The sequence below is a fragment of the Oncorhynchus mykiss genome, chromosome 27 (assembly GCF_057628025.1).
Source record: "Oncorhynchus mykiss isolate SJ-2025 chromosome 27, ASM5762802v1, whole genome shotgun sequence".
Lineage (NCBI taxonomy): Eukaryota > Metazoa > Chordata > Actinopteri > Salmoniformes > Salmonidae > Oncorhynchus > Oncorhynchus mykiss.
In genome coordinates, this window is record NC_143048.1 from 52026279 (window position 1) to 52053244 (window position 26966).

The 26966-nt window shown below is 44.5% G+C and overlaps 1 protein-coding gene across 3 annotated transcripts in view; it reads left to right on the forward strand.

Annotated features, from left to right (window-relative positions):
* Window positions 1–572: 572 nt before the first annotated feature.
* The window catches only part of LOC110507254 (nectin-1-like), a 453892-nt gene continuing 427498 nt past the window's right edge, over window positions 573–26966 (forward strand). Inside the window, exon 1 of one of the 3 annotated variants that reach the window (XM_036964625.2) lies at window positions 573–1512. In XM_036964625.2, coding sequence (XP_036820520.2) covers window positions 1467–1512 — 46 coding nt within the window. In that variant the 5' untranslated portion in view covers window positions 573–1466. The remainder of the gene's footprint in view (window positions 1513–26966) is intronic. The other 2 variants (XM_090224052.1, XM_090224053.1) reach the window with 2 other exon arrangements.

Here is a 26966-nt window from a genome sequence, read left to right on the forward strand (position 1 = left end):
GGTGCAGCAAGTTAGCACCTCAGGTGCTGAACAGTTGAAACTGGAGCAGCAGCACGGCCAGGTGGACTGGGGACAGCAAGGAGTCATCATGCCAGGTAGTCCTGATTCATGGTCCTAGGGCTCAGGTCCTCCGAGAGAGAGAAAGAAAGAGAGAAAGAGAGAATTAGAGAGAGCATACTTAAATTCACACAGGACACCGGATAAGCCAGGAGAAGTACTCCAGATATAACAAACTGACCCCAGCCCCCCGACACATAAACTACTGCAGCATAAATACTGGAGGCTGAGACAGGAGGGGTCAGGAGACCATAGACCAATCCATAGGTTGAAATATACAGTAAGTATGCCCCCAATGCAATTATAAAGTGTAATACATCCACAGTGCGATTTAAATTGATTAAAATTAACTCATTGTCTTTCGTTGAATTTATATAAAAACAGTCAGACCTTGATTAGCATTATCTAGTGCAAACATGGCATGATTCCACTATTTGTATCCGTTTGAATCACTTTCAAATGGGGAATTTTATTTTGAAGGCGAACCGCAAATTCCACTATTGTGGCTAATTCTTATTGTGGCTCGCTTCACATAGGTGTCTAACGTCACCGATTCGGGTTTGACTCCGGGCTTGTCAGCTAGGTTACATTACGCCAGGTCAGGTTGTGGCGTCTATGTGGGGGAAATCCGCATAGCGGGATTGCATGCTGTTTTATGAAAGAATACCTAGTATTTTTGTCGAATAAACTACCGGATACAAATCTGCACTGAGTCCACGGAGGGAGTAAAAACATATACAAATCCTGATTCCATTGCCGGCAGAAAGAGGGAACTTCGGCTTTTGTTTTGTTCTAAAAAAACAAGTGAAGAAGACCTTTGCAGATCTGTCTGTTGGATATGATCTGAATTGTAACGAGGCAAATCATTTTGAACTATCCATTGTGTTTCATGGAACTTGCCATTGGGGGCATCGAGCACCTCCCGCCCCTTCGCCTCTATCCCAAAATACTGGAGGCTATAGCAATAGCAGTGACGACCTGCAGCATTGGATGAGACACGGGATCCAAGGTACACTTGACCACAATAGAAACCTGTTTTGGACGATTTCTGCTCCCCCGCATCGTTTACCTAACTCCGTTAGATAGGTACGCATCATCTCGTTTGTTCGGTTGTGCGTAAACAAAGCTCCTTGGATATCTTCGGCAGATCTCAACGCCAATCTACCGTACGGACACCGATTCGTGGTGCGTAGTTCAAAAGCTACTGGTCGTTGGAATAACTACAGTCAGTCAATAATTGATGCTTTCCACGTCGGCTCATTAGCTTGAAACTAGTTCCAAATCGGCATCGGTTCTGAAGGTAACGGCGTATTCCCAACATACCTGGTCCAAACCATTTGGAGTGAATTGATCCAGTCCACTAAGGGGAAGCTATCAGAGAAGTTCCGGAGAGTTGAAGCGCCGTGGCGATGTTGGCGAGTGTTTGGATTGTCCTCCTGGCTGTGAACATAGAAGGTAAGCACTCGAAATACAATGCACATTGTTTTATTCGTTTTATTTCTCTATGGATACGCTAGTTGTGTCATTTCGTATCAATATTTAGCAGAATGGGTTTTAGAATTACATGTCAACAAATACATGTTTTATGTTTCATATTAGCAGCCAAATGCCTAGCCGATATTTTAAGAATACATTTAAACACATTTTCAGTTCACATATTTGCAATGCAAATAATTAGTTATTTTACAAATAGATTTCTATTGCATTTCGTTACGACAATTCCATGTCAGCAGGCTACGTGCAGTGAAATGACCGTGATAACAGGTAGATGGCGATAGTGATGTAGAGGCTCAATACCCATAAACATGTCCATACAACATAGCATAATGACGAGACGCAGTTCCTATTTGTTTAGCCCAGGTGATCACAAGGCTCGCAACCTCCCAGAAGTATGCCTAGTTAGATATCAACATACTGTACCAGGGGAGGTCGGGTAGTAGGCTATGTTCTGTTCAATAACCTTTTGGATGATTTTAGAGATATTTCTAAGGCTGTAGAAAATATGATAGACTACATATTTTGGGGGGAAATGTCACTTATAAAAATGCCTTATTCTCTCGTGTTTATAAACATTGCAACAAAATAACAATGCAATACATTGCTACTATATTGTATATCAAATGTTATTGGTCACATGCACATATTTAGCAGATGTTATTGTGGGTGTTGCGAAATACTTCCTAGCTCCAACAGTGCAGTAGTATCTAACAATTCACAACAATAAACACAAATCTAAAAGTTACAAAAATGGAATTAAGAAATATGTAAATATTACATGGATCAATGTCGGATTGGCATTGACTAAAATACAGTAGAATAGAATACAGTATATACAAATGAGATGTAAGCATTATTAAAGTGACTAGTGTTGCATTATTAAAGTGGCCAGTGATTCCAAGTCTATGTATATGGGGCAGCAGCCTCTAAGGTGCAGGGTTACGTAACCGGGTGGAAGCCAGGTAGTGGTGGCTATTTAACAGTCTGATGGCCTTGACGTAGAAGTTGTTTTTCAGTCTCTCAGTCCCAGCTTTGATGCACCTGTGCTGAATTTGCTTTCTGGATGATAGCGGGGTGAACAGGCAGTGGCTCATGGAGGTTGATGTCCTTGATGATCTTTGTCCTTCCTGTGACATCGGGTGGTGTAGGTGTCATGGAGGGCAGGCAGTGTGCCGCCGATGATGCGTTGTGCAGACCTCACTACCCCCTGGATAGCCTTACGGTTGTGGGCGGAGCAGTTGCCGTACCAGGCGGTGAAAAAGCCAGACAGGATGCTTTCAATTGTGTATCTGTAAAAGTTTGTGAGGGTCTTAGGTGCCTGCCAAGCGGAATTTATTAAGCCTCCTGAGGTTGAAGAGGCACTGTTGCGCCTTCTTCACCACACTGTCTGTGTGGGTGGACCATTTCAGATTGTATAGTATAAAATGCATCAATGAAACATATTCCTACTATATAATGGGGCATATCATTATGCTAAACATGAAACAACGTATTTAAAAATGCCTATGCTTGTTCATAATCTGGTTTTCACACCATCTGAATGGAACAGCTATAGCAGCCTCTACTCAGACACCATCTGAATGGAACAGCTATAGCAGCCTCTACTCAGACACCATCTGAATGGAACAGCTATAGCAGCCTCTACTCAGACACCATCTGAATGGAACAGCTATAGCAGCCTCTACTCAGACACCATCTGAATGGAACAGCTATAGCAGCCTCTACTCAGACACCATCTGAATGGAACAGCTATAGCAGCCTCTACTCAGACACCATCTGAATGGAACAGCTATAGCAGCCTCTACTCAGACACCATCTGAATGGAACAGCTATAGCAGCCTCTACTCAGACACCATCTGAATGGAACAGCTATAGCAGCCTCTACTCAGACACCATCTGAATGGAACAGCTATAGCAGCCTCTACTCAGACACCATCTGAATGGAACAGCTATAGCAGCCTCTACTCAGACACCATCTGAATGGAATAGTTATAGCAGGCTCTACTTGGCTTGATGTGTCCACATCTGTTCTAAGGGATGACATCATCAACCATCAAACTACCAATGTGTTCTTCCTGGTACAAACAGATAATTACACAGTAACGACACATAGTGAAGACATTATTGTTCTAAACTAATCTTGCCAATCTTATTTCCCCATGGGACAATTAAGTATTTATTCATTATAACGCACTGGTGAGTGATTGATCATTGGAAGAAAAATCAACCATTGAAGTGGCAATTATAATTTTTTTGGACTGTGGGATCTTTGATTGTGAAATACTACTGTAGTTTGAAGAGGGACGTTTAAAACATCTAATATATTTGTGCATATTTACATGAGACAGAGGGCCATCCAATGGGTAGTCATGCATCACTTTCTATAGGGCTTGTATATTTCTGTGGGCAGAGATGTCATAAATCAGGGATTATACACTACGCAGTAATTCTCTGTAAAGCTGCAGTGTGTTTGTGAGAGCGGAGTTTGCTGTGTCCGTAAATCCAGGATTAAAGCAAGCAATTTGAATGAATGGTATGGATACCAACCGTGCCCCACCTTCCCTACACCCTACCACCTGTTTTCAGCATTGTGACTTAGATGGAGCCTTTCCTTCCTTTCATTACAAACCGTGGATATATCCCAAATGGCACCCTGTATCCTATATAGGGTGCTACTCTTGACAAGAGCCCTATGGAAATAGATGCCATTTGAGACTCTCCATGTCTGACTGTCTTTTGTCTCAGTGTAGTGTACCTACCGGAGGAAACCGCTTACTGAAATAATACCAGGCCATTATTAAAATCACTTTAAGCTTCCGCTCTGTAAATTATCTTTGGAAATACAGCCTTTTAAGTGTGAAATGTGTAGTTGTGAGACTGGTTTACTGGTTGATACATGCATACATCTATAGAGAGGTGTAGTACTGTAGAGTAGAGTTAGACCGATTATGATTTTTCAACGCTGATACCGATTATTGGAGGACCAAAAAAAAGCAGATTCCGATTAATCGGCCAGTTTTGTTTTTTGTTGTAATAATGACAATTACAACAATACTGAATGAACACTTATTTTAACTTAATATAATACATCAATAAAAATCTATTTAACCTCAAATAAATAATGCACCCCGCTAACTAGCTAGCCATTTCACATCGGTTACACCAGCCATTAGGCTAATAGGCTTGAAGTCATAAACAGCGCTGTGCTTGCGAAGAGCTGCTGGCAAAACGCACAAAAGTGCTGTTTGAATGAATGCTTACGAGCCTGCTGCAGCCTACCATCGCTCAGTCAGACTGCTCTATCAAATCATAGACTTAATTATAACATATCATGCAGAAAAGCAAGCCTTTGGTCATTAATATGGTAGAATCCGGAAACTATAATTTCGAAAACAAAACGTTTATTATTTCAGTGAAATATGGAACCGTTCGGTATTTTATCTAACGGGTGTCATCCCTAAGTCTAAATATTCTTGTTACATTGCACAACCTTCAATGTTAGGTCATAATTACGTAAAATTCTGGCAAATTAGTTCGCAATGAGCCAGGCTCAAACTGTTGCATATACCCTGACTCTGCGTGCAATGAACGCAAGAAGAATGACACAATTTCACCTGGTTAATATTGCCTGCTAACCTGGATTTATTTTAGCTAAATATGCAGGTTTAAAAATATATACTTCTGTGTATTGTGTTTATGGTTAGGTACAGTCGTCCAATGATTGTGCTTTTTTCACAAATGCGCTTTTGTTAAATCATCCCCCAGCGTTGCATCGATTATATGCAACGCAGGACACGCTAGATAAACTAGTAATATCTTCGTTCTGCCCCTGAACAAGGAAGTTAACCCACCGTTCCTAGGCTGTCATTGAAAATAAGAATATGTTCTTAACTTACTTGTCTTGTTAAATAAAGGTGTATAAAATAAATAAATCGGGGCCAAAAAATACAGATTTCCAATTGTTATGAAAACTTGAAATCGGCCCTAATTAATCGGCCATTCCAATTAATCGGTCGACCTCTACTGTCGAGAGGTGTGGTACTGTAGAGAGGTGTGGTACTGTAGAGAGGTGTGGTACTGTAGAGAGGTGTGGTACTGTAGAGAGGTGTGGTACTGTAGAGAGGTGTAGTACTGTAGAGGTGTCGTACTGTAGAGAGGTGTGGTACTGTAGAGAGGTGTGGTACTGTAGAGAGGTGTGTAGTACTGTAGAGAGGTGTGTAGTACTGTAGAGAGGTGTGTAGTACTGTAGAGAGGTGTGGTACTGTAGAAAGGTGTGGTACTGTAGAGAGGTGTGGTACTGTAGAGAGGTGTGTAGTACTGTAGAGAGGTGTGGTACTGTAGAGAGGTGTGTAGTACTGTAGAGAGGTGTGTAGTACTGTAGAGAGGTGTGGTACTGTAGAGAGGTGTGGTACTGTAGAGAGGTGTGTAGTACTGTAGAGAGGTGTGTAGTACTGTAGAGAGGTGTAGTACTGTAGAGAGGTGTGGTACTGTAGAAAGGTGTGGTACTGTAGAGAGGTGTGGTACTGTAGAGAGGTGTGGTACTGTAGAGAGGTGTGTAGTACTGTAGAGAGGTGTGGTACTGTAGAGAGGTGTGTAGTACTGTAGAGAGGTGTGGTACTGTAGAGAGGTGTGGTACTGTAGAGAGGTGTGGTACTGTAGAGATGTGTGGTACTGTAGAGAGGTGTGGTACTGTAGAGAGGTGTGGTACTGTAGAGAGGTGTGGTACTGTAGAGAGGTGTGTAGTACTGTAGAGAGGTGTGGTACTGTAGAGGGGTGTGGTACTGTAGAGGTGTGTAGTACTGTAGAGAGGTGTGTAGTACTGTAGAGAGGTGTGGTACTGTAGAGAGTTGTGGTACTGTAGAGAGGTGTAGTACTGTAGAGGTGTGGTACTGTAGAGAGGTGTGGTACTGTAGAGAGGTGTGGTACTGTAGAGAGGTGTGTAGTACTGTAGAGAGGTGTGTAGTACTGTAGAGAGGTGTGGTACTGTAGAAAGGTGTGGTACTGTAGAGAGGTGTGGTACTGTAGAGAGGTGTAGTACTGTAGAGAGGTGTGGTACTGTAGAGAGGTGTGTAGTACTGTAGAGAGGTGTGGTACTGTAGAGAGGTGTGGTACTGTAGAGAGGTGTGGTACTGTAGAGAGGTGTGTAGTACTGTAGAGAGGTGTGTAGTACTGTAGAGAGGTGTGTAGTACTGTAGAGAGGTGTGGTACTGTAGAAAGGTGTGGTACTGTAGAGAGGTGTAGTACTGTAGAGAGGTGTGGTACTGTAGAGATGTGTGGTACTGTAGAGAGGTGTGTAGTACTGTAGAGAGGTGTGGTACTGTAGAGAGGTGTGGTACTGTAGAGAGGTGTGGTACTGTAGAGGTGTGTAGTACTGTAGAGAGGTGTGTAGTACTGTAGAGAGGTGTGGTACTGTAGAGATGTGTGGTACTGTAGAGAGGTGTGTAGTACTGTAGAGAGGTGTGGTACTGTAGAGAGGTGTGGTACTGTAGAGAGGTGTGGTACTGTAGAGAGGTGTGGTACTGTAGAGGTGTGTAGTACTGTAGAGAGGTGTGTAGTACTGTAGAGAGGTGTGGTACTGTAGAGATGTGTGGTACTGTAGAGAGGTGTGTAGTACTGTAGAGATGTGTGGTACTGTAGAGAGGTGTGTAGTACTGTAGAGAGGTGTGGTACTGTAGAGAGGTGTGGTACTGTAGAGGTGTGTAGTACTGTAGAGAGGTGTGTAGTACTGTAGAGAGGTGTGGTACTGTAGAGAGGTGTGGTACTGTAGAGAGGTGTGTAGTACTGTAGAGAGGTGTGTAGTACTGTAGAGAGGTGTGTAGTACTGTAGAGAGGTGTGGTACTGTAGAGAGGTGTGGTACTGTAGAGAGGTGTGGTACTGTAGAGAGGTGTGTAGTACTGTAGAGAGGTGTGTAGTACTGTAGAGAGGTGTGGTACTGTAGAGAGGTGTGGTACTGTAGAGAGGCGCGGTACTGTAGAGAGGCGTGGTACTGTAGAGAGGTGTGTAGTACTGTAGAGAGGTGTGGTACTGTAGAGAGGCGCGGTACTGTAGAGAGGTGTGTAGTACTGTAGAGAGGTGTGGTACTGTAGAGAGGCGCGGTACTGTAGAGAGGTGTGTAGTACTGTAGAGAGGTGTGGTACTGTAGAGAGGTGTGGTACTGTAGAGAGGTGTGGTACTGTAGAGAGGTGTGTAGTACTGTAGAGAGGTGTGTAGTACTGTAGAGAGGTGTGGTACTGTAGAGAGGTGTGGTACTGTAGAGAGGTGTAGTACTGTAGAGAGGTGTGGTACTGTAGAGAGGTGTGTAGTACTGTAGAGAGGTGTGGTACTGTAGAGAGGTGTGGTACTGTAGAGAGGTGTGGTACTGTAGAGAGGTGTGTAGTACTGTAGAGAGGTGTGGTACTGTAGAGAGGCGCGGTACTGTAGAGAGGTGTGTAGTACTGTAGAGAGGTGTGGTACTGTAGAGAGGCGCGGTACTGTAGAGAGGTGTGTGGTACTGTAGAGAGGTGTGGTACTGTAGAGAGGTGTGGTACTGTAGAGAGGTGTGTAGTACTGTAGAGAGGTGTGTAGTACTGTAGAGAGGTGTGGTACTGTAGAGAGGTGTGGTACTGTAGAGAGGTGTAGTACTGTAGAGAGGTGTGGTACTGTAGAGAGGTGTGTAGTACTGTAGAGAGGTGTGTAGTACTGTAGAGAGGTGTGTAGTACTGTAGAGAGGTGTGGTACTGTAGAGAGGTGTGTAGTACTGTAGAGAGGTGTGGTACTGTAGAGAGGTGTGGTACTGTAGAGAGGTGTGGTACTGTAGAGAGGTGTGTAGTACTGTAGAGAGGTGTGGTACTGTAGAGAGGTGTGTAGTACTGTAGAGAGGTGTGGTACTGTAGAGAGGTGTGTAGTACTGTAGAGAGGCGCGGTACTGTAGAGAGGTGTGTAGTACTGTAGAGAGGTGTGTAGTACTGTAGAGAGGTGTGGTACTGTAGAGAGGCGCGGTACTGTAGAGAGGCGCGGTACTGTAGAGAGGTGTGGTGTACTGTAGAGAGGTGTGGTACTGTAGAGAGGTGTGGTACTGTAGAGAGGTGTGTGGTACTGTAGAGAGGTGTGGTACTGTAGAGAGGTGTGGTACTGTAGAGAGGTGTACTAGATACATTAATGAAGAGCTCTGATCTGAACCTCTCCCATTTAGCTCCTCCCATCTTGGTAGTCCTGAAATATACACGGAATGTGTCACAAATGGCACCCTATTCCCTTTATAGTGCCCTACTTTTGACCAGGGCCAATTGGGGTAGTGCACTACTTTGGACCAGGGCCCATAGGGTAGTGCACTACTTTGGACCAGGGCCGATAGGGTAGTGCACTACTTTAAACCAGGAAGTATAGGGGTAGTGCACTACTTTGGACCAGGGCCCATAGGATAGTGCACTACTTTAAACCAGGAAGTATAGGGGTAGTGCACTACTTTGGACCAGGGCCCATAGGATAGTGCACTACTTTGGACTAGGGCCCATAGGGTAGTGCACTACTTTGGACCAGGGCCCATAGGATAGTGCACTACTTTGGACTAGGGCCCATAGGGTAGTGCACTACTTTGGACCAGGGCCCATAGGGTAATGCACTACTTTAAACCAGGAAGTATAGGGGTAGTGCACCACTTTGGACCAGGGCCCATAGGATAGTGCACTACTTTGGACTAGGGCCCATAGGGTAGTGCACTACTTTGGACCAGGGCCCATAGGGTAGTGCACTACTTTGGACCAGGGCCCATAGGGTAGTGCACTACTTTAGACCAGGGCCTATAGGGTAGTGCACTACTTTGGACTAGGACCCATAGGGTAGTGCACTACTTTGGACCAGGGCCCATAGGGTAGTGCACTACTTTGGACCAGGGCCCATAGGGTAGTGCACTACTTTGGACCAGGGCCTATAGGGTAGTGCACTACTTTGGACCAGGGCCCATAGGATAGTGCACTACTTTGGACTAGGGCCTATAGGGTAGTGCACTACTTTGGACCAGGGCCCATAGGGTAGTGCACTACTTTGGACCAGGGCCCATAGGGTAGTGCACTACTTTAGACCAGGAAGTATAGGGGTAGTGCACTACTTTGGACCAGGGTCCATAGGATAGTGCACTACTTTGGACTAGGGCCCATAGGGTAGTGCACTACTTTGGACCAGGGCCCATAGGATAGTGCACTACTTTGGACTAGGGCCCATAGGGTAGTGCACTACTTTGGACCAGGACCCATAGGATAGTGCACTACTTTAAACCAGGAAGTATAGGGGTAGTGCACTACTTTGGACCAGGGCCCATAGGATAGTGCACTACTTTGGACTAGGGCCCATAGGGTAGTGCACTACTTTGGACCAGGGCCCATAGGGTAGTGCACTACTTTGGACCAGGGCCCATAGGGTAGTGCACTACTTTGGACCAGGGCCTATAGGGTAGTGCACTACTTTGGACCAGGGCCCATAGGATAGTGCACTACTTTGGACTAGGGCCTATAGGGTAGTGCACTACTTTGGACCAGGGCCCATAGGGTAGTGCACTACTTTGGACCAGGGCCCATAGGGTAGTGCACTACTTTAGACCAGGAAGTATAGGGGTAGTGCACTACTTTGGACTAGGGCCCATAGGGTAGTGCACTACTTTGGACCAGGGCCCATAGGGTAGTGCACTACTTTGGACCAGGGCCCATAGGGTAGTGCACTACTTTAGACCAGGAAGTATAGGGGTAGTGCACTACTTTGGACCAGGGTCCATAGGATAGTGCACTACTTTGGACTAGGGCCCATAGGGTAGTGCACTACTTTGGGCCCGGGCCCATAGGGTAGTGCACTACTTTAGACCAGGAAGTATAGGGGTAGTGCACTACTTTGGACCAGGGCCCATAGGATAGTGCACTACTTTGGACTAGGGCCCATAGGGTAGTGCACTACTTTGGACCAGGGCCCATAGGGTAGTGCACTACTTTAGACCAGGAAGTATAGGGGTAGTGCACTACTTTGGACCAGGGCCCATAGGATAGTGCACTACTTTGGACTAGGGCCCATAGGGTAGTGCACTACTTTGGACCAGGGCCCATAGGGTAGTGCACTACTTTGGACCAGGGCCCATAGGGTAGTGCACTACTTTAGAACAGGAAGTATAGGGGTAGTGCACTACTTTGGACCAGGGTCCATAGGATAGTGCACTACTTTGGGCCAGGGCCCATAGGGTAGTGCACTAGGATGTACGCTGAGGGTCCTAAGGTGTTCCTGCTAATGTTCATCTCTTCAGCTCTCTGTACTGGGTCTTGTGACGTGAGGTGTGAGACTGACTGATGCACTACTTTGATCAAGCGGCCCTGTCTGATGTACATTGAGATAATCACTGTGCTTGTAGAGAAGATCAGGATTAAATGGTTCTCTGGGGAGCTTGGGATTCACGCTGCCGGAGACAGCGTTTCAAGCTGCTCATTCAAGGTAAGTGGAAAAGGTCCTAGTTCTCTCTATTTGTGTGAAGGAATGTTGGAGAACGTTGGAGTTGGTTTGTTCTTGGTTTCATCATTCTATTTGTGTGAAGGAATGTTGGTGAAAGTTGGAGTTGGTTTGTTCTAGGTCTCATTGTGCATCCACATCAGACATGATCTTGACACACAGGTTAAAATACCAAAACCAACTATATTAAATTGGAGACAGGTAAAATCACACATGAAACATTCATGTGTACAGCTACTGCTGTTGCTAGTTTGTCCTGGGAGATGAACTACGGGTTGCTATATTACCTGATAGGCATGGTCTTCTTTGTAATCAACCAAAACCGTGCGTTTCTCTACTCTGACGATGAATCCACAGATAAAAAGGGAAATCTAGTTAGTTTTTAGTTAGTTAGTTACCATTAATTAATCTCTCCTCGTTGGTCTTTCAAGCATCCACGTAGGTTTGTGTCTCCCTGATATCCACGTGGATTTGTGTCTCCCTGATATCCACGTAGGTTTGTGTCTCCCTGATATCCACGAAGGTTTGTGTCTCCCTGATATCCACGTGGGTTTGTGTCTCCCTGATATCCACGTGGGTTTGTGTCTCCCTGATATCCTCGTAGGTTTGTGTCTCCCTGATATCCACGTGGGTTTGTGTCTCCCTGATATCCACGTAGGTTTGTGTCTCCCTGATATCCACTTAGGTTTGTCTCCCTGATATCCACGTAGGTTTGTGTCTCCCTGATATCCACGTGGGTTTGTGTCTCCCTGATATCCACGAAGGTTTGTGTCTCCCTGATATCCACGTGGGTTTGTGTCTCCCTGATATCCACGTAGGTTTGTGTCTCCCTGATATCCACGTGGGTTTGTGTCTCCCTGATATCCACGTGGGTTTGTGTCTCCCTGATATCCACGTGGGTTTGTGTCTCCCTGATATCCACGTGGGTTTGTGTCTCCCTGATATCCACTTAGGTTTGTCTCCCTGATATCCACGTGGGTTTGTGTCTCCCTGATATCCACGTAGGTTTGTGTCTCCCTGATATCCACTTAGGTTTGTCTCCCTGATATCCACGTAGGTTTGTGTCTCCCTGATATCCACGTGGGTTTGTGTCTCCCTGATATCCACGAAGGTTTGTGTCTCCCTGATATCCACGTGGGTTTGTGTCTCCCTGATATCCACTTAGGTTTGTCTCCCTGATATCCACGTGGGTTTGTGTCTCCCTGATATCCACGTAGGTTTGTGTCTCCCTGATATCCACTTAGGTTTGTCTCCCTGATATCCACGTGGGTTTGTGTCTCCCTGATATCCACTTAGGTTTGTCTCCCTGATATCCACGTGGGTTTGTGTCTCCCTGATATCCACGTGGGTTTGTGTCTCCCTGATATCCACTTAGGTTTGTCTCCCTGATATCCACGTGGGTTTGTGTCTCCCTGATATCCACGTGGGTTTGTGTCTCCCTGATATCCACGTGGGTTTGTGTCTCCCTGATATCCACGTTGGTGTCACACCCTGACCTTAGTTATCTTTGTTTTCTTTATTATTTTGGTTAGGTCAGGGTGTGGCGAGGGTTGTATGTGTGTTTTTGTCTTGTCTAGGTTTTTTTTGTACAGCTATGGGGTTTTGGTTTGTCTAGGTAAATGTAGGTCTATGGTGGCCTGAATTGGTTCCCAATCAGAGGCAGCTGTTTATCTTTGTCTACTATTTAGGTTGCCATTTTCCATTTTGGTTTTGTGGGTTATTGTGTAGTTGCATGTCAGCACTAGTTGTTTATAGCGTTACGTTCGTTTTGTTGTTTTATTAGTTTAAGTGTTCCTCGTTTAAATAAAAGAAGAATGTATTCCAATCACGCTGCGCCTTGGTCTCCTCGTTACGACTAACGTGACAGAATAACCCACCTTAACAGGACCAAGCAGCGTGAAAAGGAGGAGCAGACGTTATGGACTTGGGAAGAGATTTTGGGAGGAAAAGGATCCTGGACATGGGAGGAAATACTAGATTGAGCAGGACCCTGGACGCAGCCTGGGGAGTATATGACGATATGGCTAGAGGCAGCCCAAATAAAAAAATGGGGGGAGAGGCACACGAGGAGATTGACTGAGTCTGGTAGGAGACCTGAGCCAACTCCTCGTGCTTACCGTGGGGAGCGTGTAACTGGTCAGGCATCGTGTTATACGGAGATGCGCACGGTGTCTCCAGTGCGCTATTCTAGCCTGGTGCGCTCTATTCCTTGCCGGGCTAGAATGGGCATCCAGCCAGGACGTATTGAGCCAGCTCTATGTTCTGGATCTCCAATGTGTCTCCACGGTCCAGTGTATCCTGTGCCTCCTCCCCGCACCCTCCCTGAGGTGCGTGTCACCAGCCCGGTACCACCAGTTCCGGCACCACACACCAGGCCTACAGTGCGCCTCGGTGGTCCAGAGCGTCCGGTAACAGTACCCAGTCCAGAGCGACCGGCAACAGTACCCAGTCCAGAGCGACCGGCAACAGTACCCAGTCCAGAGCATCCTGCAACAGTACCCAGTCCAGAGCGTCCGGCGACAGTACCCAGTCCAGAGCGACCGACGACAGTACCCAGTCCAGAGCGACCGGCGACAGTACCCAGTCCAGAGCTTCACCCCCTAGTCACATCTAGCCTCACCCTTGGTCACTCACCCCTAGTCACATCTAGCCTCACCCTTGGTCACTCACCCCTAGTCACATCTAGCTTCACCCCTGGTCACTCACCCCTAGTCACGTCTAGCTTCACCCACTAGTCACGTCTAGCTTCACCCACTAGTCACGTCTAGCTTCACTCCTAGTCACGTCTAGCTTCACTCCTAGTCACGTCTAGCTTCACCCCTAGTCACGTCTAGCTTCACCCCTAGTCACGTCTAGCTTCACCCCTAGTCACGTCTAGTTTTACCCCTGGTCACTCACCCCTAGTCACGTCTAACTTCACCCCTGGTCACTCACCCCTAGTCATGTCTAGCTTCACCCCTAGTCACGTCTAGCTTCACCCCATGTCACTTCTAGCTTCACCCCATGTCACTTCTAGCTTCACCCCATGTCACTTCTAGCTTCACCCCTAGTCAACGTCTAGCTTCACCCCTAGTCACGTCTAGCTTCACCCCTAGTCACGTCTAGCTTCACCCCATGTCACGTCTAGTTTTACCCCTGGTCACTCACCCCTAGTCACGTCTAGCTTCACCCCTGGTCACTCACCCCTAGTCACGTCTAGCTTCACCCCTAGTCACGTCTAGCTTCACCCCATGTCACTTCTAGCTTCACCCACTAGTCAACGTCTAGCTTCACCCACTAGTCACGTCTAGCTTCACCCCTAGTCACGTCTAGCTTCACCCACTAGTCATGTCTAGCTTTACCTCTGGTCACTCACCCCTAGTCACGTCTAGCTTTACCTCTGGTCACTCACCCCTAGTCACGTCTAGCTTTACCTCTGGTCACTCACCCCTAGTCACGTCTAGCTTTACCTCTGGTCACTCACCCCTAGTCACGTCTAGCTTCACCCCTGGTCACTCACCCCATGTCACGTCTAGCTTCACCCACTAGTCACGTCTAGCTTCACCCCTAGTCACGTCTAGCTTTACCTCTGGTCACTCACCCCTGGTCACGTCTAGCTTCACCCCTGGTCACTCACCCCTAGTCACGTCTAGCTTCACCTCTAGTCACGTCTAGCTTCACCCCTAGTCACGTCTAGCTTCACCCCTAGTCACGTCTAGCTTCACCCCTAGTCACGTCTAGCATCACCCCTAGTCACGTCTAGCATCACCCCTAGTCACGTCTAGCATCACCCCTAGTCACGTCTAGCTTCACCCCTAGTCACGTCTAGCTTCACCCCTAGTCACGTCTAGCTTCACCCCTAGTCACGTCTAGCTTCACCCCTAGTCACGTCTAGCTTCACCCCTAGTCACGTCTAGCTTCACCCCTAGTCACGTCTAGCTTCACCCCTAGTCACGTCTAGCTTCACCCCTAGTCACGTCTAGCTTCACCCCTAGTCACTTCTAGCTTCACCCCTAGTCACGTCTAGCTTCACCCCTAGTCACGTCTAGCTTCACCCCTAGTCACGTCTAGCTTCACCCCTAGTCACGTCTAGCTTCACCCCTAGTCACTTCTAGCTTCACCCCTAGTCACGTCTAGCTTCACCCCTAGTCACTTCTAGCTTCACCCCTAGTCACTTCTAGCTTCACCCCTAGTCACGTCTAGCTTCACCCCTAGTCACTTCTAGCTTCACCCCTAGTCACGTCTAGCTTCACCCCTAGTCACGTCTAGCTTCACCCCTAGTCACGTCTAGCTTCACCCCTAGTCACGTCTAGCTTCACCCCTAGTCACTTCTAGCTTCACCCCTAGTCACGTCTAGCTTCACCCCTAGTCACTTCTAGCTTCACCCCTAGTCACTTCTAGCTTCACCCCTAGTCACGTCTAGCTTCACCCCTAGTCACGTCTAGCTTCACCCCTAGTCACGTCTAGCTTCACCCCTAGTCACGTCTAGCTTCACCCCTAGTCACGTCTAGCTTCACCCCTAGTCACTTCTAGCTTCACCCCTAGTCACGTCTAGCTTCACCCCTAGTCACTTCTAGCTTCACCCCTAGTCACTTCTAGCTTCACCCCATGTCACGTCTAGCTTCACCCCTAGTCACGTCTAGCTTCACCCCTAGTCACGTCTAGCTTCACCCCTAGTCACGTCTAGCTTCACCCCTAGTCACGTCTAGCTTCACCCCTAGTCACGTCTAGCTTCACCCCTAGTCACGTCTAGCTTCACCCCTAGTCACTTCTAGCTTCACCCCTAGTCACTTCTAGCTTCACCCCTAGTCACGTCTAGCTTCACCCCATGTCACGTCTAGCTTCACCCCTAGTCACGTCTAGCTTCACCCCTAGTCACGTCTAGCTTCACCCCTAGTCACGTCTAGCTTCACCCCTAGTCACGTCTAGCTTCACCCCTAGTCACGTCTAGCTTCACCCCTAGTCACTTCTAGCTTCACCCCTAGTCACGTCTAGCTTCACCCCTAGTCACGTCTAGCTTCACCCCTAGTCACGTCTAGCTTCACCCCTAGTCATGTCTAGCTTCACCCCTAGTCACTCCACTAAAGCAAAAACACACTTTACTTTCAATGTAAAACGCAGATTTTTTTAATGGTCTGTGTTCTGAAAGTCCAGTTTTATTTAATGGTCTGTGTTCTGAAAGTCCAGATTTCTGAACTGTAACGCGACCCCTGCAGCTTGATTGAAATGTAAAGACAATGTTCCTGTATAAGCAGAGACAGCATTCATGTTAAACTCTGCAGATATCGTGTCAGTAGGAAATGACGTTCAGCGATACACATTGAATAGAGCCCTATGTTATTGAATGTTGTAAGAATACGGTGACATACTGTATGTTTAAGTCACATCTAAAGCTACATGGTTCCTTGATGAATCACTGCAACGTCCTGTTGGCAGAAGAAAATCTCCCTTCAAACCTTTTGTTCCCCCTGTGGTCGCAGCTTTTTGACATGCAAAGACCAGAATCCAGGCTTTCACCCCAGGGTTAAAGGGCTCTCCTCATGAATGCCTGCTGTCTTTGAAGCACAAGTGATATACAACATGCTGAGTTCGGACTCTGACGTCTCTGCCTGCCCAAACACACAGTCAGGCCTCATTCAGCTATCGAAATGAATCCTGGAATATTATTGAAAGGATTGTAAGGATTATACAATTGGCCATTAACTTGGAAGTTCTCTTTTGGTGGATTGTGTTATAGTCTAATCAAATCAAATTTTATTTGTCACATACACATGGTTAGCAGATGTTAATGCGAGTGTAGCGAAACGCTTGTGCTTCTAGTTCCGACAATGCAGTAATAACCAACAAGTAATTTAGCTAACAATTCCAAAACTACTACCTTATAGACACAAGTGTAAGGGGATAAAGAATATGTACATAAAGATATATGAATGAGTGATGGTAAAGAGCGGCATAGGCAAGATACAGTAGATGGTATTGAGTGCAGTATATACATATGAGATGAGTATGTAAACAAAGTGGCATAGTTAAAGTGGCTAGTGATACATGTATTACATAAAGATGCAGTAGATTATATAGAGTACAGTATATACATATGAGATGAATAATGAGTACAGGAGAGGGCTCAGAACGCACCCTTGTGGGGGGTGGAAATGTTGTTGCCTACCCTCACCACCTGGGGGCGGCCCGTCAGGAAGTCCAGTACCCAGTTGCACAGGGTGGGGTCGAGACCCAGGGTCTCGAGCTTGATGACTATAAGGTAGTGGTAGACTGTGTTGTAGTCTATAAGGTAGTGGTAGACTGTGTTATAGTCTATAAGGTAGTGGTAGACTGTGTTATAGTCTCTAATTAAGTGGTAGACTGTGTTATAGTCTGTAAGGTAGTGGTGGACTGTGTTGTAGTCTATAAGGTAGTGGTAGACTGTGTTATAGTATATAGGGTAGTGGTGGACTGTGTTATAGTCTATAAGGTAGTGGTGGACTGTGTTATAGTCTATAAGGTAGTGGTAGACTGTGTTATAGTCTATAAGGTAGTGGTAGACTGTGTTATAGTCTATAAGGTAGTGGTGGACTGTGTTATAGTCTATAAGGTAGTGGTAGACTGTGTTATAGTCTATAAGGTAGTGGTAGACTGTGTTGTAGGTTACTGTAAGGTTGTGGTAGACTGTGTTATAGTCTATAAGGTAGTGGTAGACTGTGTTATAGTCTATAACGTAGTGGTAGACTGTGTTATAGTCTATAGGGTAGTGGTGGACTGTGTTATAGTCTATAAGGTAGTGGTAGACTGTGTTATAGTCTATAAGGTAGTGGTAGACTGTGTTATAGGTTAATATAAGGTAGTGGTAGACTGTGTTGTAGTCTATAAGGTAGTGGTGGACTGTGTTATAGTCTTTAATTAAGTGGTAGACTGTGCTATAGTCTATAAGGTAGTGGTAGACTGTGCTATAGTCTATAGGGTAGTGGTGGACTGTGTTATAGTCTATAACGTAGTGGTAGACTGTGTTATAGTCTATAAGGTAGTGGTGGACTGTGTTATAGGTTACTTTAAGGTAGTGGTAGACTGTGTTATAGGTTACTTTAAGGTAGTGGTAGACTGTGTTATAGTCTATAAGGTAGTGGTAGACTGTGTTATAGTCTATAGGGTAGTGGCGGACTGTGTTATAGTCTATAAGGTAGTGGTAGACTGTGTTATAGGTTACTGTAAGGTAGTGGTAGACTGTGTTATAGTCTATAAGGTAGTGGTAGACTGTGTTATAGTCTATAAGGTAGTGGTAGACTGTGTTATAGTCTATAAGGTAGTGGTAGACTGTGTTATAGGTTACTGTAAGGTAGTGGTAGACTGGTGTAGTCTATAAGGTAGTGGTAGACTGTGTTATAGTCTATAATGTAGTGGTAGACTGTGTTATAGTCTATAAGGTAGTGGTAGACTGTGTTGTAGTCTATAAGGTAGTGGTAGACTGTGTTATAGTCTATAGGGTAGTGGTGGACTGTGTTATAGTCTATAACGTAGTGGTAGACTGTGTTATAGGTTACTGTAATGTAGTGGTAGACTGTGTTATAGTCTATAAGGTAGTGGTAGACTGTGTTATAGTCTATAGGGTAGTGGTGGACTGTGTTATAGTCTATAACGTAGTGGTAGACTGTGTTATAGTCTATACGGTAGTGGTGGACTGTGTTATAGGTTACTTTAAGGTAGTGGTAGACTGTGTTATAGGTTACTTTAAGGTAGTGGTAGACTGTGTTGTAGGTTACTGTAAGGTTGTGGTAGACTGTGTTATAGTCTATAAGGTAGTGGTAGACTGTGTTATAGTCTATAGGGTAGTGGCGGACTGTGTTATAGTCTATAAGGTAGTGGTAGACTGTGTTATAGGTTACTGTAAGGTAGTGGTAGACTGTGTTATAGTCTATAAGGTAGTGGTAGACTGTGTTATAGTCTATAAGGTAGTGGTAGACTGTGTTATAGGTTACTGTAAGGTAGTGGTAGACTGTGTTATAGTCTATAAGGTAGTGGTAGACTGTGTTATAGTCTATAAGGTAGTGGTAGACTGTGTTATAGTCTATAGGGTAGTGGCGGACTGTGTTATAGTCTATAAGGTAGTGGTAGACTGTGTTATAGGTTACTGTAAGGTAGTGGTAGACTGTGTTATAGTCTATAAGGTAGTGGTAGACTGTGTTATAGTCTATAAGGTAGTGGTAGACTGTGTTATAGTCTATAAGGTAGTGGTAGACTGTGTTATAGGTTACTGTAAGGTAGTGGTAGACTGTGTTATAGGTTACTGTAAGGTAGTGGTAGACTGTGTTATAGTCTATAAGGTAGTGGTAGACTGTGTTATAGTCTATAAGGTAGTGGTAGACTGTGTTATAGGTTACTGTAAGGTAGTGGTAGACTGTGTTATAGGTTACTGTAAGGTAGTGGTAGACTGTGTTGTAGTCTATAAGGTAGTGGTAGACTGTGTTATAGTCTATAAGGTAGTGGTAGACTGTGTTATAGTCTATAAGGTAGTGGTAGACTGTTATAGTCTATAAGGTAGTGGTAGACTGTGTTATAGTCTATAAGGTAGTGGTGGACTGTGTTATAGGGTACTGTAAGGTAGACCTTGGTGATATGGCCTAAAACTCATATCTTGATTGTTTTTCAAATTTATGGGCGAGTCATGATATGCAGTGCATTCGGAAATTATTCAGACCACTTTGATGCTACAAGCTTGGTACACCTTTATTTGGGAAGTTTCTCCCATTCTTCTCTACAGATCCTCTCAAGCTCTGTCAGGTCGGAAGGGGAGCGTCGCTGCACAGCTATTTTCAGGTCTCTCTAAAGATTTTCGATCGGGTTCAAATCCGACTGTGCCACTCAAGGACATTCAAGGACTTGTCCCGAAGCCACTCCTGCGTTGTCTTGGCTGTGTGGTTAGGGTCGTTGTCCTGTTGGAAGGGGGAACCTTCACCTCACCTCTGGAGCAGGTTTTCATAAAGGGTTTCTAAATTAGCTTTGTTGTACAATTAGATACCAAATACCCTGCATTTAAACAGCAATAATGTAATGAATTCAGAACTTGTGATATTATATCTAGTCCAACAACCATAAGTCCCACGAATCATTTCATTATTTTATCAAAATAGTTTTACCTGCCTTTATTTTGCAATAATCACTGATCTGTCTTTCAGGTCTTCTATAAAAATGACCTTTTTGTAACAACAAATCCCAGAACCATGACCATTCACTAATAATGTAGCGGACATTATAGAAACCATGACCATTCACTAATAATGTAGCGGACATTATAGAAACCATGACCATTCACTAATAATGTAGCAGACATTAGAGAAACCATGACCATTCACTAATAATGTAGCGGACATTAGAGAAACCATGACCATTCACTAATAATGTAGCAGACATTAGAGAAACCATGACCATTCACTAATAATGTAGCAGACATTAGAGAAACCATGACCATTCACTAATAATGTAGCAGACATTATAGAAACCATGACCATTCACTAATAATGTAGCAGACATTAGAGAAACCATGACCATTCACTAATAATGTAGCGGACATTATAGAAACCATGACCATTCACTAATAATTTAGCAGATATTAGAGAAACCATGAATAATGACTAATAATGTAGCAGACATTAGAGAAACCATGAATAATGACTAATAATGTAGCAGACATTAGAGAAACCATGAATAATGACTAATAATGTAGCAGACATTAGAGAAACCATGAATAATGACTAATAATGTAGCAGACATTAGAGAAACCATGAATAATGACTAATAATGTAGCAGACATTAGAGAAACCATGAATAATGACTAATAATGTAGCAGACATTAGAGAAACCATGAATAATGACTAATAATGTAGCAGACATTAGAGAAACCATGAATAATGACTAATAATGTAGCAGACATTAGAGAAACCATGAATAATGACTAATAATGTAGCAGACATTAGAGAAACCATGAATAATGACTAATAATGTAGCAGACATTAGAGAAACCATGAATAATGACTAATAATGTAGCAGACATTAGAGAAACCATGAATAATGACTAATAATTGTATTTTTTATTTCACCTTTATTTAACCAGGTTGGCCAGTTGAGAACAAGTTCTCATTTACAATTGCGACCTGGCCAAGATAAAGCAAAGCAGTTCGACACATACAACGACACAGAGTTACACATGGAGTAAAACAAACATACAGTCAATAATACTGTATAAACAAGTCTATAAACGATGTGAGCAAATTAGGTGAGATAAGGGAGTTAAAGGCAAAAAGGCCATGGTGGCAAAGTAGATACAATATAGCTAGTAAAACACTGGAATGGTAGATTTGCAATGGGAGAATGTGCAAAGTAGAAATAAAAATAATGGGGTGCAAAGGAGCAAAATAAATTAAATACAGTAGGGAAAGAGGTAGTTGTTTGGGCTAAATTATAGGTGGGCTATGTACAGGTGCAGTAATCTGTGAGCTGCTCTGACAGTTGGTGCTTAAAGCTAGTGAGGAAGATAAGTGTTTCCAGTTTCAGAGATTTTTGTAGTTCGTTCCAGTCATTGGCAGCAGAGAACTGGAAGGAGAGGCGGCCAAAGAAATAATTGGTTTTGGGTGTGACTAGAGAGATATACCTGCTGGAGCGTGTGCTACAGGTGGGAGATGCTATGGTGACCAGCGAGCTGAGATAAGGGGGGACTTTACCTAGCAGGGTCTTGTAGATGACATGGAGCCAGTGGGTTTGGCGACGATAATAATAATGTAATAATGTAGCAGGCATTAGAGAAACCATGAATAATGACTAATAATGTAGCAGTCATTATAGAAAATTAACACATGTCTCATAAACAATCTCTCAAGCACAAACCCACGTGCTAGTGACTAGCTAATATTTATATTTCAAGTTGAACCAACTTGGATCTGGGTATAATTTCACATGGTCTGAATTCAGCTAACAAGGCAAACCAGTTGAATTGTTATGAACACACCCTTCTGTCCGTCTCCGACTGTTGGAACAGCATGCTAGCCTGTCCACTTTGTTCACATGTTGAAATCAATTGGCCTACGTTATTTCTCAGAATGAGAACGAGTTGCCAATTCCTTTATATAATTGTTTTATGCTTATTGCACATTTTATAAAACACAGTCATCCAAACAGCTGGTATAATAACCTTGATTTGACTAATACGTGGTACCGTAATGCGTGACAAACGGGAGCATTCATTATCCAGAATGAATATTCATTGGTACATCCGTTTTAGTAGTTTCTGCTCTGCTCAACATTTGAAGAGTTGAAACATAACCTTTCCAACCGTACCCTGTTTAACTTCTCCTCGAATACACAGGAAAATAATGTCTCCATGTGTTTGTGTGTCCATATGACCCATTCTGTTGGACCAAACCTCAAATACAAACCGCGAGTTGAAACCGTTTGTCAGAGAAGAAGAAGTGATCTCTCACCTTTTGTTGTTGTGAGGGGTAGTGGGAGGGGTTTAGGAGGAAAAGGCGAAGCGAGAGGTTTCACTCTCGCCAAACATCTGTCCAAAATAAGCACAATGTGTCTCTATGGGGTTGTTTGGACCTAAGCTTGTCTCCTGCCTTCCCACCTTTAGGACAACGACTCCCATTGTTTGCGTGGCGACATGAGCATCTCGTCACAATATACAGATCTCTGGTGTAAATGGGAAGGTGCACAGCACAGAAGGAGTGAAGGAGACAAGACCAAAAAGACAACATGAGAACAAGCGGATATAAACGCTCATCAAAACAAAAAAATACAAAAAAACCTTGATTCTGTGATACAGGCATTTGGAATATCACACAAAAACAGCCATTCAAATGAATGGAATGAATGTGCTGTATCGCCCAGCCCTACTATAGGGTAGAGCACCTGTTTGTGGCTATTGTGAAGGACGGTTGTCATCTGCCAGTCAGCTAATCCCTCTCTCTCATCTTAATTAAATAAAATCAATTAGACATGTGGAAATCAAACCAGGGGTAATAAATGCAATCCAATATTGGAATCTTGCTCAACTTAAACGGAATCTGTTCTCTGTGTTTCCATTCTGTCGGGTTTGTTATGGCTTATGACCCACGCTTACTGGGAATCTGTTCTCTGTGTTTCCATTCTTTCGGGTTTGTTATGGCTTATGACCCACGCTTACTGGGAATCTGTTCTCTGTGTTTCCATTCTGTCGGGTTTGTTATGGCTTATGACCCACGCTTACTGGGAATCTGTTCTCTGTGTTTCCATTCTGTCGGGTTTGTTATGGCTTATGACCCACGCTTACTGGGAATCTGTTCTCTGTGTTTCCATTCTGTCGGGTTTGTTATGGCTTATGACCCACGCTTACTGGGAATCTGTTCTGTGTTTCCATTCTGTCAGGTTTGTTATGGCTTATGACCCACGCTTACTGGGAATCTGTTCTCTGTGTTTCCATTCTGTCAGGTTTGTTATGGCTTATGACCCACGCTTACTGGGAATCTGTTCTCTGTGTTTCCATTCTGTCGGGTTTGTTATGGCTTATGGCCCACGCTTACTGGGAATCTGTTCTCTGTGTTTCCATTCTGTCGGGTTTGTTATGGCTTATGACCCACGCTTACTGGGAATCTGTTCTGTGTTTCCATTCTGTCAGGTTTGTTATGGCTTATGGCCCACGCTTACTGGGAATCTGTTCTCTGTGTTTCCATTCTGTCGGGTTTGTTATGGCTTATGGCCCACGCTTACTGGGAATCTGTTCTCTGTGTTTCCATTCTGTCAGGTTTGTTATGGCTTTGATTCTCTTTGCCATCTGGTTTGTGAATGTAAAAGTTTTATATTGTTGGACAATTTTATTTTCTAGACCAGGCCTTCTTTCAACAGTCTAAATAAAACTTGACTATACTGAAGTGAGACTGTGAGCTAGTGGAGATGCTATATCTGCCTGTCTTCACAGAGAGACATGACTATACTGAAGTGAGACTGTGATCTAGTGGAGATGCTATATCTGCCTGTCTTCACAGAGAGACATGACTATACTGAAGTGAGACTGTGATCTAGTGGAGATGCTATATCTGCCTGTCTTCACAGAGAGACATGACTATACTGAAGTGAGACTGTGAGCTAGTGGAGATGCTATATCTGCCTGTCTTCACAGAGAGACATGACTATACTGAAGTGAGACTGTGATCTAGTGGAGATGCTATATCTGCCTGTCTTCACAGAGAGACATGACTATACTGAAGTGAGACTGTGAGCTAGTGGAGATGCTATATCTGCCTGTCTTCACAGAGAGACATGACTATACTGAAGTGAGACTGTGATCTAGTGGAGATGCTATATCTGCCTGTCTTCACAGAGAGACATGACTATACTGAAGTGAGACTGTGAGCTAGTGGAGATGCTATATCTGCCTGTCTTCACAGAGAGACATGACTATACTGAAGTGAGACTGTGAGCTAGTGGAGATGCTATATCTGCCTGTCTTCACAGAGAGACATGACTATACTGAAGTGAGACTGTGATCTAGTGGAGATGCTATATCTGCCTGTCTTCACAGAGAGACTTCCTCTCATCTTAGTCATGCAGCAACTCCATACATGAACAGCTTGAACGATATTAAGAGGAATTATGTTCAGAGACACTGATCAAATCGCTTGTATCATAACTTTGTCTGAATACCTACTGTAACCCCCCCCACCCACCCCCCAGCTGAATGTGTTGTCTGTCTGAATACCTATTGTAACCCACCCCCCAGCTGAATGTGTTGTCTGTCTGAATACCTATTGTAACCCCCCCCAGCTGAATGTGTTGTCTGTCTGAATACCTATTGTAACCCCCTCCCCCAGCTGAATGTGTTGTCTGTCTGAATACCTATTGTAACCCCCCCCAGCTGAATGTGTTGTCTGTCTGAATACCTATTGTAACCCCCCCCAGCTGAATGTGTTGTCTGTCTGAATACCTATTGTAACCCCCCCCAGCTGAATGTGTTGTCTGTCTGAATACCTATTGTAACCCCCTCCCCCCAGCTGAATGTGTTGTCTGTCTGAATACCTATTGTAACCCCCTCCCCCAGCTGAATGTGTTGTCTGTCTGAATACCTATTGTAACCCCCCCCAGCTGAATGTGTTGTCTGTCTGAATACCTATTGGAACCCCCTCCCCCCAGCTGAATGTGTTGTCTGTCTGAATACCTATTGTAACCCCCCCCCCCACACCCCCCAGCTGAATGTGTTGTCTGTCTGAATACCTATTGTAACCCCCCACACCCCCCAGCTGAATGTGTTGTTTGTCTGAATACCTATTGTAACCCCCCCCCCCCCCCCCCCAGCTGAATGTGTTGTCTGTCTGAATACCTATTGGAACCCCCTCCCCCCAGCTGAATGTGTTGTCTGTCTGAATACCTATTGTAACCCCCCCCCCCACACCCCCCAGCTGAATGTGTTGTTTGTCTGAATACCTATTGTAACCCCCCCCCCCCCCCAGCTGAATGTGTTGTCTGTCTGAATACCTATTGTAACCCCCCCCAGCTGAATGTGTTGTCTGTCTGAATACCTATTGTAACCCCCTCCAGCTGAATGTGTTGTCTGTCTGAATACCTATTGTAACCCCCCCCAGCTGAATGTGTTGTCTGTCTGAATACCTATTGTAACCCCCTCCAGCTGAATGTGTTGTCTGTCTGAATACCTATTGTAACCCCCTCCCCCCAGCTGAATGTGTTGTCTGTCTGAATACCTATTGTAACCTCCTCCAGCTGAATGTGTTGTCTGTCTGAATACCTATTGTAACCCCCTCCCCCCAGCTGAATGTGTTGTCTGTCTGAATACCTATTGTAACCCCCCACACCCCCCAGCTGAATGTGTTGTCTGTCTGAATACCTATTGTAACCCCCCCCCCCCCCCCCCCCAGCTGAATTGTTGTCTGTCTACAAGGGAGCGGAGAGAACAACACAGTCATCTAGATAGTCAGTATGACCCCATTCCAGGAAATGTCCACAGTGTGATTAACTAGATTTCAACAGCTTTCTTTGAGTAGTTCTTTGTTTACAGGTTTCAACAATCTGCGGTTTTTAACATTCCACTATGTTTCTGAGCGAGGGAGGCTATGTTGCCTTTATTCAGACACCATCGTTAAACTGCTTCTATCCTCTCAGGTTATCTGTAAGTGAGACCCAGCGTGACATTTTGACAGGAGGAGGTAGACCTTAATGCTGTGCTGTTGTCAGAACTGACTCTCACTTCCATTTCTCACCCTGCATGGCAAGGCAGTCATTTCAAAATGAGATCAGAGTCATTTTGAAAACCAGAGAACAGATGTGAGATTTAACAAGTTAACCCAGTGTTGGTTAGTTAACAAGTTAACCCAGTGTTGGTTATTTAACAAGTTAACCCAGTGTTGGTTATTTAACAAGTTAACCCAGTGTTGGTTAGTTAACAAGTTAACCCAGTGTTGGTTATTTAACAAGTTAACCCAGTGTTGGTTAGTTAACAAGTTAACCCAGTGTTGGTTATTTAACAAGTTAACCCAGTGTTGGTTATTTAACAAGTTAACCCAGTGTTGGTTATTTAACAAGTTAACCCAGTGTTGGTTAGTTAACAAGTTAACCCAGTGTTGGTTATTTAACAAGTTAACCCAGTGTTGGTTATTTAACAAGTTAACCCAGTGTTGGTTATTTAACAAGTTAACCCAGTGTTGGTTAGTTAACAAGTTAACCCAGTGTTGGTTATTTAACAAGTTAACCCAGTGTTGGTTAGTTAACAAGTTAACCCAGTGTTGGTTATTTAACAAGTTAACCCAGTGTTGGTTATTTAACAAGTTAACCCAGTGTTGGTTATTTAACAAGTTAACCCAGTGTTGGTTATTTAACAAGTTAACCCAGTGTTGGTTATTTAACAAGTTAACCCAGTGTTGGTTAGTTAACAAGTTAACCCAGTGTTGGTTATTTAACAAGTTAACCCAGTGTTGGTTAGTTAACAAGTTAACCCAGTGTT